The sequence below is a fragment of the Daktulosphaira vitifoliae genome, unplaced genomic scaffold (genome assembly GCF_025091365.1).
Source record: "Daktulosphaira vitifoliae isolate Bord-2020 unplaced genomic scaffold, ASM2509136v1 Scaffold_5, whole genome shotgun sequence".
In the NCBI taxonomy this organism is placed as follows: domain Eukaryota; kingdom Metazoa; phylum Arthropoda; class Insecta; order Hemiptera; family Phylloxeridae; genus Daktulosphaira; species Daktulosphaira vitifoliae.
The window spans coordinates 20232320-20247793 of record NW_026099576.1 but is presented as its reverse complement, the minus strand read 5'-3'; the positions used below and the strand labels follow the sequence as shown (position 1 = coordinate 20247793).

Here is a 15474-nt window from a genome sequence, read left to right as displayed (position 1 = left end):
AAATGTATTATTAAACTTGTTTTAAATGTATAAATGTGATAATGTTACTTAAAGATAACGTCATTAAGGGTATATAAGGAATTTATTCGTTATGGGTCTCAGTATGTATTAAGCATTAGTGATGGTGTCATGAACCCATAACTATATGTAAATATTAGTTTTAAGGAATTTTTATTATTAGAAAGTAAAAGTAAATAATAGATTATTATTAATCGCATTAGAAAGTTTAACACTAGAAGCATTGTTAATTGTATTGTTAATTGATTATTATTTCTAATAAAAAGGGACCTGACCACCGGTCAGTGTACAATCTATGAATGTTACATTATAGTTATTATTTTGACTTTTCTCGATTACACTCATTCGCGTGGGCAAATTGGACGTAGAAAATCCAATTTACCACATATTATTTGGCATCCCTGGTAAATTCGTTCAGTTGGACATCACAAGAAATTGACAAATTATTGAAACCATCTCAAGAGATCTAACGTCGGCACTTTCAACAATAATTGAAAAATGAAATATTTGTTTTTCGTGGCTCTTTTCTAATAAATACAATTATTATAGTATAGTTATTTTAGTTTAAGCAATAAATAGAATACGTTTTACTTTGTAAAATACTGCTATTGGTAAAATTTCTTTAAAAAAAATTTTTTTTTTTTTTACGAACCTTACAAAAAAATTAACAAAAAATAATGGCTACACAAAATAATTTTTCTATTTACGAATTAACTCAATTAATAGGCGAACCTTTTGAAGGAAAATCTAATACTTTAAATAATTTCATAAATGCTGTAAATGATGTTTATATTATGGCTACGGCTGAACAGCATAGACAACTGTTTTTAGCCATTAAGCTGAAAATTAAAGGCAAAGCTAGAGAATTAATTGACTCTGTAGAAATAAAAGACTGGTCGGAACTTAAAATCCTTCTTAATGAAAATTATGGAGAAGAAATTCGTCCAGATCAACTTTGTGTTGAATTACAAACCATTAAACAGAATAAAAATGAAAAAATTAACGATTTTGGCGATAGAGTAGAAAAATTAGAATTTAAACTTTATCAGGCTTATACTTACAAATTAACTTGTAAAATAAAAAAATCAGCCATTGGGGATATGTGTGAAGATGAGGCCTTAGGCGCATTTAAAAGAGGTCTTCACAATAACCAAATTAAAATTATCGTGTTAGCTAATAATCCGAAAACCTTAAGTAATGCAATCGCAATTGCTAAACAAGAAGAATTAAGGCTTAATACTGAAAATAATTTAGTTAAGTATTCTTTTAATTCAAATAATCCTAATAACTCTTGTAAAATTTGCCATAAAAATAATCATAGTACATCAAGTTGTTTTTTTCGTAATAATAACAATACAAATAATTCTCAAAATACTCAGAATTTTAATAATAACTCTAATAAATTTAGTAATAATAAAAATAACAATAAAAAATTCTGCACTTATTGCAAGAAAAATTTTCATACTCGAGATGAATGTTATAAATTAAAAAATTCTAATAAGAACGAACCTAGTACTAGTAAAAATTTTAATTTTAATGATTCTAAACAAATATCTTCCGTAAATACATCTCAAAATGATATACCTTATTGCAAAATTTTTTCATCAGATTTGAATAAAAATGTTACATTTATGATTGATAGCGGAGCACAAGCTAGTTTAATTAAAATAGGAGACTTACCTAAAGGACATAGGCATTGGGATAATTCTCTTACCACGTTAGAAGGTATTGCTGGAAATACAAACAGTCTAGGTTATACTAAAATCAATTTAAAAATAGGATATAAAACAATAACACATGTATTTTACATAGTTTCAAACAATTTTAACATTAAGTCTCATGGTATTCTTGGGTACGATTTTTTTAATGAATATGTTAAAATTATTGATTTAGGTAAAAAAGAATTAAAATTCTATTTTCACGAAAAAATTGACATAATAGAACTTTCTCTTACTAATAATTACTCGATTAAAGGCTTGTCAGAATCTATCATTAAAGTAAAAACTGTTCAAACTAATAACACAACCGGTATTATATATGACCCAATAGTAATTAACGAGAACATTTTCATTGGAACTTGTATAACGCAAATTAAAAACAATTATTTCAATTTCTATTAATTCGTTTAATGAAAATAAAATAATATTTGATAACACTTTAGCAAAAATCTCCCAGTCCATATCTGGCTTACAGAATATTACAGCTGATTCAGTAGATTTTGAAAATATTATAATTACCCAATCCTTAGTTGAGAATAATATTATATCTCTAGATAAAACCATAAGTAAATTAATTTTAGCCATTATTTTTTCTCAGAGGAATCAATTACATCCTATAGTAATAAAACCAGAACAATTTTTAAACGAGATAAACCATATTTTAACTAAAATACCTAATAACCTTCAAGTACCAATAAATGTAAACCTTGATAACATTAACGAAATGTTTAAAATTTTAGAAATTAAAACTATATATAATAATAATAAACTAATTTTTAAAATTAAGTTACCGTTAAGTAGTATTAATAATTATATAATTTATCACATTGTACCAATATTTATTCCTTTTAATAATCAAAACCAATTTATTCATCTTACAAAAAATGTCAAATATCTTTTTACGGATAATCTAATATCGCACTATATCAAATTCGACAGCCTTAGTAATTGTCAATTATTAAATAATGTGTTTGTTTGCAAAAGTGACGCGTTCTTTTCCGGTACAGACAAGGTCCCTATATGCGAAACGGACTTATTAAATAATAAATATAGCCTGCCGTCGACTTGTGATGTTTATATATCACAACTTAGCTCGGAAAGTTGGTATCACTCCTACTTCCCAAATAATTAGTATTTTGTCATGGTAAAGGATACCGTAGTAACTATATCATGCAATGCACACACTATAGTTGAAAAAATAATTATAAATAAAAGTGGAAGGCTATCCCTAAAAGAGAACTGCATGGCAATAACACCATCAGTTACTCTTGAGGCTACTCAGTCTCAATTAGAATCAAAATTTGAGTCGATACCTTTGGAGTTTAGTCTATTGGACTCAAGTTGTTGCAATTATATACATAATAGAATTGCACAAAAACCCATACACCTCGAAAGAATGGAAAATGTGAAACTCGACCAGGCAGCCCTTAATAAATTAAATGAACAATTATCTTACCAAGAACGCATCGTCGACTTATTAGCAAACAAACACGTTTACGAATTTTATAACGATAATAAGTTTATAATAAATTTACTTTTTAAAACCTTCGGATTACTATTAGTGGTTGTAATTGTATATATTTATATAAAATATTGTAAGAAAAAACCCGTTAATAACCAACCCACAATAGAATTAGAACCTTTAAACTTAGAAGAAAATCCAATTGTAAATAGACAAGAACGATTTATTTATAATACTAGATTTAGACGTAGGTTACTAGAAAATTTAACATAAAATTATCTGTATTTTAATTAAATATAATAAATAATATATTTTAAAATTGTAAGAAATAATATCTGAAGATATTATTTCTCTTTAAGGGTGATGGTGTCATGAACCCATAACTATATGTAAATATTAGTTTTAAGGAATTTTTATTATTAGAAAGTAAAAGTAAATAATAGATTATTATTAATCGCATTAGAAAGTTTAACACTAGAAGCATTGTTAATTGTATTGTTAATTGATTATTATTTCTAATAAAAAGGGACCTGACCACTCACTCGGTGGTCAGTGTACAATCGATGAATGTTACATTATAGTTATTATTTTGACTCTTCTCGATTACACTCATCCGCGTGGGCAAATTGGACGTAGAAAATCCAGTTTACCACAATAGTAACGTTTCCCTAACACGTATGTGAGATTTTATTTTTTAAGTAATTTCTTTTGTGGCTTTATAAGGTAATAATTTTTTAAATTTTCATATTAATTTAAAAAATATGTGATTGATATTATTATTTTTATAATCAAAACTTAACTAATTAGACATTATATTTTTTACTTTTTTCTTGAATGTTTTTTTTTATTAATTTAAAAGACTACGACCCGTCGCCTATAAAGACACCTATGTAAATATCTGATTATAACAATACATTTATAATATAGTTATGTACAGGGCGATTGATTAACTGTGACTCACTAATTTTCTTTAATAATAACAGTATTATCATATATGTAATTATTTTATTTGTTATAAATCTTTATTCAGCTATTTGACAAGAAAAATAAAGATTCTTTCTCCATTTCTTAACCCTTAATCAATATGAACTTTAGTTTTTCAAATAGCAACTGTGCGACTCAAAATACTCTGATGACCACTCAACAAGTTAAATCTCGTCTCTGTCGGTTCATTTTAAATTAAATAAAAAAAGAATAAAATAAAATATTGTGGACTGTAATTTGTATTTCCCTCTTGGTATTATTCAATGTAACAACCACAATAATTTATACCTTAAATCTATAGTTAATAATTTACACTTATACAAATATATTAAAATATAACAACAAAAAATTTTCTTAACTAATATTTATACAAAAAAAAAAAACATATAATGTACAATCTAACCTTATGTTTATTCGTCCCAAGATGAAAAAAAGTTTTAATGTCAACTACAAAAAATGAATATATAGTGAAGGATGATATCGGACAATACCCAATCAATCTTTAGTCCATTACTTATTATAGTCGAACCCGACGCAATCAATTGTAAAATATATACTTCGGTCGCTGAAGAATTGATTTCTAATACCCACCGTTTTTGAGCATCAATTCGTATTAATCAACGTACCTAAGGTGAATTTAACACAAAACACTCAAAAATCAAGCCGAGCAGTGATCCAACATCAACAAAATTAATTTTTTCAACTTAACTTTTGAAAGTGTTCCGGAAAGTCTGACACTTTTATATATATATTAAATTAAAGCTAATGTAATGTACTTTAATATGGAAAAAAAATTTCGGACTTTATTTTGTCTTCACGGTGAAAATAGCTACCGAATGCTATTTTTGTGTGAAAATACTCGATTTTTTTTTTTACATTTTACATCAATACAATTTTTATGAGAAATAATATTTATATCCCTCTTTTATTCGACATACTTTATTTTAATCAGGATATAAATAAGGAAATAGCAGATCATGTAGCTTTTGGAATAATCCACCAATTTTTTAAAACTAAACACTATCTAAAGATTTGCATCGAAGCGTCTTTTTTTGATAGTGATTTTAATCACTGTCAGATATCATTATACTTGTCCCAACTATGCCACGTCACCACTGTGCCGCGATCCCCCTTTGCTGGGTTTTTTTTTATTAATTTTGTTAAGCATAAAAAAAAATTGTCTTCTTCTTCTTCCTCGCCTTAATTCCAACTACTTGGGTTCGGCCACCCTTATCCTAAACTTCCACTTGACACGATCTCCCACATCCTCTACGCTCACTTCAACTGTCCTCATATCGCATTCAATAACAACTTTCCAACTCTTTTTTGGTCTTCCTCTATCTCTTTTTCCTTCGACAACTTTCAATTCTACAACTGTTCTTACTGCTTCCGATTCTTCTCTTCTCATATTATGACTAAACAATCTAAGTCTATTTTCTGTCATCTTATCCACGATTGATGTTACACCTATACTCCCTCTTATATGCTCATTTGTTAACCTATCTACTCTAGTCACTCCACTCATCCATCTAAGCATTCTCATCTCTGCTACACTCATTCTCTGCTCTACTTTTTTATCAACCATCCAACACTCTGAATATATATCATATATCATAGCTGGTCTCACTACAGTCTTGTAGAATTTATCTTTCAGCCTCATTGGAATTCTTTTATCTTTTTGTTTATAGAAATATTATTTGTTTATAAAAATGCACTGAATAAAATTCAATTAATTTTTACGAATCATGACAAATAACAAATGTATTGCCAAAAATAATAATTATAATTATCATTTTTAAGAATAGCTCTTAAAAAAAGTTTCTTTTCATAATAAACCTAACATTTATCATATTTTATAAAATTAATTGAAATTTTCATTTTACATTATGTGGAGGTGATGATCGCACCCCTACTAAAATTAATTAAAAGAAGAAAATTAATTGTATATTCTTAATTCTACATTTTTATTAAAAATGCAAATTCTTAAATAGTTACAATACATTTGTCCTTTGCGAACATTTAAGTTGTTTCCCTCGGTATATCCTTGTACACACGAGCAGTGCTTGGACGACCAATAGCGTCGTCCGAACAATATTTTGAAACGCATTTATAAACGAAGCGGCCAATCGTGTGCGTGCGGGTACGGTAAAGCTGCGATCTTATGTACAGGTTTTGTACGACCGGCGGCGTCGCCCATACAGTTAAATATTAGTATATTACTATATTGATAATTTATTTTTAGAATTAACTACGTGTACGCTCGTTGTTATCGTTTGCTATAATAGTATAATCGCTATTATTTTCATTTCTATTTTCTACTGCGACCTTTAAAATAATAATACGTGTATTGTGTTTTATATTATTATATTTAATTTCACAATTTATTATACCCATAATTAGCGATAATATATTTAAAGTCGCACCCACACCATCAGCACCCACGAGCCCCCACTATGAAACTTAATAATTTAATAAAAATTATTCTTAATAAATCGCATTGTATATTTATACATAGAATAGCTTGCGAAGATTTAAGTACAATAATCGATAATATCAACTTATGGGTCTCAAAATTAACTACAGTCAGTAGATTGTTTGTAACTATTCTTTTATATTTAATGCTTAAAAAAAGATAGGTTATTTAAATTTTAAAGCAAGATAAGTAAATAATACAAAGAAATGCGTAATGATTTTGCACCTGCGAATATAAATTTTCATGATTGTATGGCAATAGGCAAATATTTTAAATTATCATGTAAAAGATTCAAATTGTTTTTTATGTACAAAAGTTTTTAAATTGTTTGTTACTTCTAGTTTTCTAAAAATTGCTGTGTTACATGTATGTAAATGAAAAATGATCGTTCGGTTAGTTATTATTGTATTGAGTTATTTACAATTATCCAATTGCAATGAGTTGTTTGACCGTTCAAAAGCTATTGAACTGATTGACCAATTAATGAGAATTAATACAGGTTACGAAAAAACTACGTTTTATGATGTATCTAAAACTACAAACGAAGAACTATCAAGTTTAATACAAAAACAATACGTCAATTTGAAGTGTAGTTATATGTATAGTTCTCTTTTGTATATAGACGCGATTACCGATATTATACAAAACTCTAAGCCGCGACATAGGGACACAATTTCAGAGTTATTATTCGAAAGACACGTTACATTAATGTTGGCAACAATACATAATTCCAAAAGCTGGACAAATCAAATAGGAGAACTTTGGATTGTATATATGTTTGTGAAAAAAATCGGAGAGTACTTCACTTCGACTGTAGGAACTCAAAAAGAAATTAAATATAATTTGATGAAAGTCCGGGATATTACTAATCAACACCTAAAATCTTTAACTTTAAAGCATTGCGACGAAAAGAATGCGTTCAATTTTCATTATGGTGGATCATTGTTTAACGAGAACTTTGAAATATCAAAACGCCCATTTTTCAATAAAGAATTTTTTACGAGAGAACATTATATAAACATGAATAAGTATCTAATGGAAAATCAAATATTATCAAATGTGAAATGCGGATTGACTTTTGATAATTACGAAAAATTTAACATGAACACTCTTTATTTAAACGGTATCATGGTAAATGAAAGACATTTAAATCAGCTCGAAGGTATGATTAATATTGGCATCGATCTAAAAGATGTTTTCAAAAAACTTAGAATACAATACGAAGAAGCTACATCGGAATATTGGCCAGATTGGCAAATTAACAAATTAGCGAATTTCCACACGGATTTTATTAATACCATGTTAGTAATTATGCTAAGGACATTATGGGAGCAATCCATATACTTATGTTCCTTTAATCTCTCGAATACTTTTATGACGGTGATAACATTGCCTGTTTCTCTAAATAGAATAATAGTTCAATTTAGTAGTTTCTATTCAATATTTAAACTTCCTTACAACAAATACTATATTGTTATCGATGGAAATTTTGGTGACATTGTTACTAATGCATTATTTTACAAAACTAACGCTGTTGAAAGTATTAAAATAATCGAAGAATGGCTACAACTTATTTCAACGAATTATGAGTACTGTGGTATAACGAAACCACCTAGTATAGAAGATAGCAATAAAAACTCGAATGATTTAATTGTACAATATTACAACAAAATAAATAATATCGGAGAAACTCCTCCGACAACAGACTTAAGCTATTGGTTTGATCTGAGTATTTTTAGAATGCAGTACATTGTAGAATTTGTAAAATGGATATTGCAAGGTGTAGATTTTGATATAATAAATTCTTTTATATCAATGTCTAAAGAATTAGCTCCAATATCAACAAATTCTTGAGAATTGCAAAAAATTAATATTATAATAAGATTTTGATTTAAAAACCCTTTTCAATAGTTTTCTTCTTCATTTTTCTATGTAAAATGTTTTGTATAATTTAGTTAAGTCATTCGCTTTTTATACACTACATCGTTGTAACAAATATAATATTGACTTTTACACATAAAAATACAATTGATTTATAATTTCAAGTATTTTAATTATGTTTTTTCAAACATAGTTAGTGAAGGATTACTATATACAAATATTTCAATAGTTAACATTAGTTTATTTGTTTAACTTTTGGCTTATTAATATTTTTATGTAGGTATTTAAATAAATTTTTAGGGGCCGTAAAATTATGTTTCGATAAGATTACAAGATATTAGAAAGGTATGCATTTATTCATAGTTTATTTACTAGCCAAGTTTCATTTTTCTATTACAGTGTTTTATATTTTTTGTTTAATTTAAAAATTTTATATAATACATTGTAGTGTTTTGGTGTTTATATTTATTACAAAATACTACAATTAAAATTTATAATAATAATTTTTAATAATGAAAAATGATTTTATACAACATAAAAAAAGAGTACAAATAAAAAGTGTCACTGGATTGACGAACAGCGCGAGACTAAAAAAAATACACGGAGTGTTATCGTACTGCAGTACATCTAAGATAAAACATATAAATATATATAAACGCATTCATTGTGACATGTTATTTAACATCTTTGTTAATCCCTACAACATATTACAGCACGAGAAGAAATAAATAATGTACCCCCTGAAAATTTCAAATATTTAAATTATAGTAGTAATTTACATATATTACTAATTTTACGAATCTATAAGTTATAACATTGAAATATTCAAACAGCTGATTTTTTTTTTGTAATGGCTTTCCAGATGACTTAATGGTTTTATTTTTATAATGAAACTATACATTTAAATAAATCAATTAAATTTAAATAGATAAATCCATAAATCAATTCAATACAAAATTACACCAAGAAGGTTTTAAGAAAAGGTGAGTTAAAAATTAAAATTATTTTAATAAGGTATCTAGAATTGATAGATATTAAAACTTTAAATACATTTCCCCAAAAAAGGCTAGACATCAATATTATATTTCTAGCGCAATGTTTTAATATTATTTTTCTAAAAAATTGCATGTACTTAAAATTTAAACATTTATAAATTAAAAAAAAAAAAAATTTAACATGATTAAAAATCAAATTTTTGAATATAAAAAAAATTGTTTAAAGTAAATTAAAACATTTTTTTTTTCGATGTTCAGTACATTGCATAATCTTTAATTAAAAACATTTTTGGAGGACGTAATAGTTATGAAACATTTTTAAAAGTTCAGTTTCTAATTTAAAACCTCTAAATGTTTATATAAAGAATTTTTATTATAAGTCATCAATTTTCAAAAGTATGACAATTTTAAACAAAAAGGATTAGAAAATTTAGAATTTTCTTGAAGCGTTTCTTCCCATTCATGTGAAATAAGCGAATTTTCTAAATTTATGAATGTAATGCCTTTGACTAGATACGATTTTCGATATTTTGAAATAACGTTGCGCAAATTCGATCCAGTTGTATCTGAGAAAAAATGGCGATTGATACAAAAAAAAAACCACCACGGCGTAAACAATAATTTTTCAGCGCAGCATCGATGCTAAAATGAACGTAACTTATGTTAAACATAACATAACATTAAATAATTAAAACATTCTTACTATATTAGTGTATACCTTAAAACCTTATCGAAACATAAGTTTGTCGTCCTAAAAATGTATTTGAAGACCTTCATAAAGATAGTAAAATAGGAAAAAGTTAAACGATTCATGTTAACTATTATAATAATTGTTCATGACACCCCTATACTAAAAACAAAATTAGATTTCTGGGACTGCTACTATGTTTATATACACGCATTTTAAAATTATTATTAATTATAAACACCCATCAATGTTTATTTATTTATCTTGTTAATTTAAAATGGACAATATCGAATACATTGTTTAATATTGCTAATTTAAGTGTTATATATTAGTAATTTATAAATAATTAATTTTTTTTTTTGATCCATCCTTTATACTTTATAAGAGTACCAATTTCATCATTTTAAATGACAACATATATATTTTATTAGTTTATATATTACAAAATAATCCAATTAAGAAAATTACTGGTCAACATACAACAATAAAAAGTTAAGTGCAATATTTCCTCTAAAAGCTTTTTTTATTTTCTTATTTCATACAAAAATTAAATGTAAATTAAAACTTGAATAAAACAATAAGAATTTTAAAACATTGAACTAACATTTAAAAGACTGTAAAACAAGAAGCAAATTATTATATCTTCAAATAATGTTCAAATGTGTTAAGGAAAAAAATTGACAAATTTATATAAATCAAGTTACTCTATTTCTATTAACTAAATAAATAAAGTATACTAAATTTTAAAGCAAGAATATGATAAAAATGTTATTTGTAGTAAGAAAAATATGTATAAATCTTCCTAAAATATTTTTTTGACTTTGACATTATAACATCGATATATAATTTTACCCTTCTTAGAGTTATGCTAACATATTTTTTATGTTTTAAATAAAAACTGATACACAATTTAATTTCAAGGCGAAAAGTATAAAAATAAAATCAAATTGCGTAACCAATCATTAAAATTGTATGAACATACGTAATTATTTTAAAAGTATTAAATTATTTTTATCATAATATATAGAAATTAAATTTCATATAATTTTTAGTTTAATTTAGAACTCTTACGATTCTTGTAAGTGAACAGAAAATGATAGTCCGATTATATATTTTTCTATTGAATTATTTAGTATTATCTAATTGTAATGATATATTTGACCGTTCAAAAGCAATTAATCTCATTGAACGATTGAAAAATATTAAAACAGGATATGATAAAAACACTAATTATAATATATCTAAGGCGTCGAATGAAGAATTGTTAAGTATAATACAAAGCCAATATGCTAATCTTAAATGTAGCTATATTTATAGTTCTCTACTGTATATGGATGCCATTAATGATATTTTAAAAGACGAAAAGCCTCGACACAAAGATACAATTTCAGAGTTATTATTCGAAAGACACGTTACATTAATGTTGGCAACAATACATAATTCCAAAAGCTGGACAAATCAAATAGGAGAACTTTGGATTGTATATATGTTTGTGAAAAAAATCGGAGAGTACCTCACTTCAACTACCACAACTCAAAAAAAAACTAAATATAATTTGATGAAAGTTCAGGATATAACCAATAAATACCTAAGTGATTTAAGTGCAAAGTATTGCGACGAAAAGAATGCGTTCAATTTTCATTATGGTGGATCATTGTTTAACGAGAACTTTGAAATATCAAAACGCCCATTTTTCACTAAAGAATTTTTTACGAGANTTTTCAATAAAGAATTTTTTACGAGAGAACATTATATAAACATGAATAAGTATCTAATGGAAAATCAAATATTATCAAATGTGAAATGCGGATTGACTTTTGATAATTACGAAAAATTTAACATGAACACTCTTTATTTAAACGGTATCATGGTAAATGAAAGACATTTAAATCAGCTCGAAGGTATGATTAATATTGGCATCGATCTAAAAGATGTTTTCAAAAAACTTAGAATACAATACGAAGAAGCTACATCGGAATATTGGCCAGATTGGCAAATCAAAAGACTAGCAAATTTCCACTCTGATTTTATTAATACCATGTTAGTAATTATGCTAAGAACATTATGGGAGCAATCCATATACTTATGTTCTGTAAGTATGTTGAAAACTTTTATGACGGTGATAACATTGCCTGTTTCTCTAAATAGAATAATCGTTCAATTTAGTAGTTTTCATTCAATATTTAAACTACCTTACAACGAACACTTTCTTGTTATCGATGGAAATTTTGGTGACTTTGTTACTAATGCATTATTTTACAAAACTAACGCTGTTGAAGTTATTAAAATAGTCGAAGAATGGCTAGAACATATTTCATCGAATTATAAGTACTGTGATATAACGAAACCACTTAGTATAGATGATATCAATAAAAAATCGAATGATTTAATTGTACAATATTACAACACAAAACACAATATCAGAGATACTCCTCCGACAACAAACTTAAGATATTGGTTTGAACTGAGTATTTTTAGAATGCAGTATATTGTAGAATTTGTAAAATGGATATTGCAAGGTGTAGATTTTGATATAATAAATTCCTTTATATCAATGTCTAAAGAATTAGCTCCAATATCAACAAATTCTTGAGAATTGCAAAAAATTAATATTATAATAAGATTTTGATTTAAAAACCCTTTTCAATAATAGTTTTCTTCTTCATTTTTCTATGTAAAATGTTTTGTATAATTTAGTTAAGTCATTCGCTTTTTATACACTACATCGTTGTAACAAATATAATATTGACTTTTACACATAAAAATACAATTGATTAATATATTTCATGTAATTGTTTCTGAGTTTTTATATTATCTTATTTTTAGCGAAATCTTGTCTTCCAAATTACATACTTGTAATTATTCTTAACTTTTTTTAAATGTTATTTCTTTGATCATTTTAAAATATCTATTCTTCATACTATCACGTTCAAGCAAACCTAACCGAAACAATTTTTACATTTGTTTAGGGATTTTCCCCATTTACAGAGAACGAGGGAAATTTTTCAATTAGTGAGGGTAATGTCTTGGATTAGTTCCTATTTGTGATCTTTTGACATATAATTTAAAAATATCGGTCCGGTAATCTCTAAGAATAAATTGTAACAGACATAAAACAAATCATTATAATATTAATACTTTCTCGGCTTTGCATTGAAACTAAAAAATTGTTTAGAATCTATTTAACTAAAATTTATTCTATGAATTTTATACGGTTTGTAATTTTTTAAAAGATATTAAAAAATATTATCAACATATTTATAAACTATCATTTTAACCATATTTTTTCTTAGATAACTTGTTTACAAATACCGTTTCTATGATTTCTTATTATATGTAATGTACTTTATTATGAAAAAAAAAAATTTAACCTCTGGACTTGTCTTCGTGGTGAAAAGGCTACCGAATGCTCTTTTTGTGTGAAATTTCTCGATTTTTTTTTTATATTTTTTACTTTAAAATGCTATAACTTTTTAAAAAATGTATGGATCAATACAAATTTTTGATGAACAGTAGTATTTATATACATCTTTCATTCGACATACTTATTTTTTAGATCAGACCATTTCCCTATATACGGGGGGGCTTCAAATATAAAAAATGCATATAGAAAGTAGAACTTTTTCAACTTAACTTTGAAAGTGTTTCGGAAGATCTGACACTTTTATATATATCTTAAATTAAAGGTAATGAAATGTACTTTATTATGAAAAAAAAAAATTTGACCTCTGGACTTGTCTTCATGGTGAAAATGGCTACCAAATGCTATTTTTGTGTGAAAATTCTCGATTTTATTTTTTACATTTTTAACTTTATAATGCTATAATTTATTGAATAGTGAATGGATCAAAACAATTTTTTTATGAGAAATAATATTTATATCCCTTTTTCTTTATCTTAATCAGGATATTAATAAGGATATAGCAAATCATGTAGCTTTTGGAATAATCCACCAATTTTTTAAAATTAAACACTATTTAAAGATTTGCATCGGAACGTTTTTTTGATAGTGATTTTAATCGCCGTCAGATATTATTATACTTGATCCAACTATGCCACGTCACCACTGTGTCGCGACCCCCCTGTAGTGGGTTTTTTACTTTTGAAAGTATAAATACCAACAATCTGCAATGGTATATTCAATTAATTGTAGTTTGCTTATGAAAAAATATTAGAGGTTTACCTAGTAAAAAATGTTTGGTAGAAGGAGAAATATGTGGTGTTTTCCCAACACGATAAACTAATAATATTTTATTTGCTGAAAAAAAGTAAAATCGCTGGATCCAAAAACTTTTTACAAAAAATATAAACACAATATTCGTACAATAGAATCGATTATTGTGATCTTTTGACGTACCATTGAAATAAATCGGTCTGGTGAGAGTTAATAAAAAGTGTTCCAGATATAAAAAAAACACATCAATAGTAAAATTTATTATACCTTTTCACCTGCATATCAAAGTTAAATAATGTATTAACAAATCAAAATTAGTCATTTATATCAAACATAAATAATAATATTGTTTAAATTGAATTGTTTTATTGCTTACATTGTTATCTGAGTTAAGAAAAATAACATTATAAATCACCTATTTTATATTAACTCATAGTAATCGAAATTTATACTTATTATACAAAAATGAAAAATTATTTTGTTATTTTTTAAACTTGTAATACATATCAGTAAACATCAAAGTTTGGTTAATTTTTGCTAAAAGGAAATATGTTCCTATAATAAATATATATATAATTGATCTAAAAATTGTATAATATTTATGAATCGATTTATTCTAAAACGAGGAAAAATAAAATAATTTTCTTAATCATATTTTATATTCTAAAAGCATAAAAATTCCTCCCTTAATTAGAAATTTTTAATTGCAAAACAAAAATTTCAAAATATAATACAAGTAATATCCGTGTAAAAATTACATTTTACATATGCTGATAATTATAATTGACCAAAATTAATTATTTTATTCATTTTCAATAATTATATTTTTGGTATGTTTTAAATTATAAATAAATTAATAATTGACATTTTTGGTCAAAAAACGAAAATCCTCGTTGCATGAACTGTTAACTTTTTTTTTTTTTAAACATAAATTTCCGAAGATGTTTTTTTTATGTGGTTAATAAATATAGAGGATTCCTAGTTTAAGTTTTTAGGGTCGATTTTATTTAAATTTCACTAATTAATNTTAAGTTTTTAGGGTCGATTTTATTTAAATTTCACTAATTAATATTAGTATTTT

The 15474-nt window shown here is 25.7% G+C and overlaps 1 protein-coding gene across 1 annotated transcript; it reads left to right on the top strand.

The window, feature by feature from the left end:
• Window positions 1–6712: 6712 nt before the first annotated feature.
• LOC126907138 (uncharacterized) lies at window positions 6713–13001 on the top strand. Its single transcript, XM_050688231.1, has 2 exons — window positions 6713–8435; window positions 12739–13001. Exons 1-2 carry the CDS (start codon window positions 7037–7039, stop codon window positions 12810–12812), a joined length of 1473 nt encoding a protein of 490 aa, XP_050544188.1. The 5' UTR covers window positions 6713–7036; the 3' UTR covers window positions 12813–13001.
• The last annotated feature ends 2473 nt before the right edge of the window (window positions 13002–15474 follow it).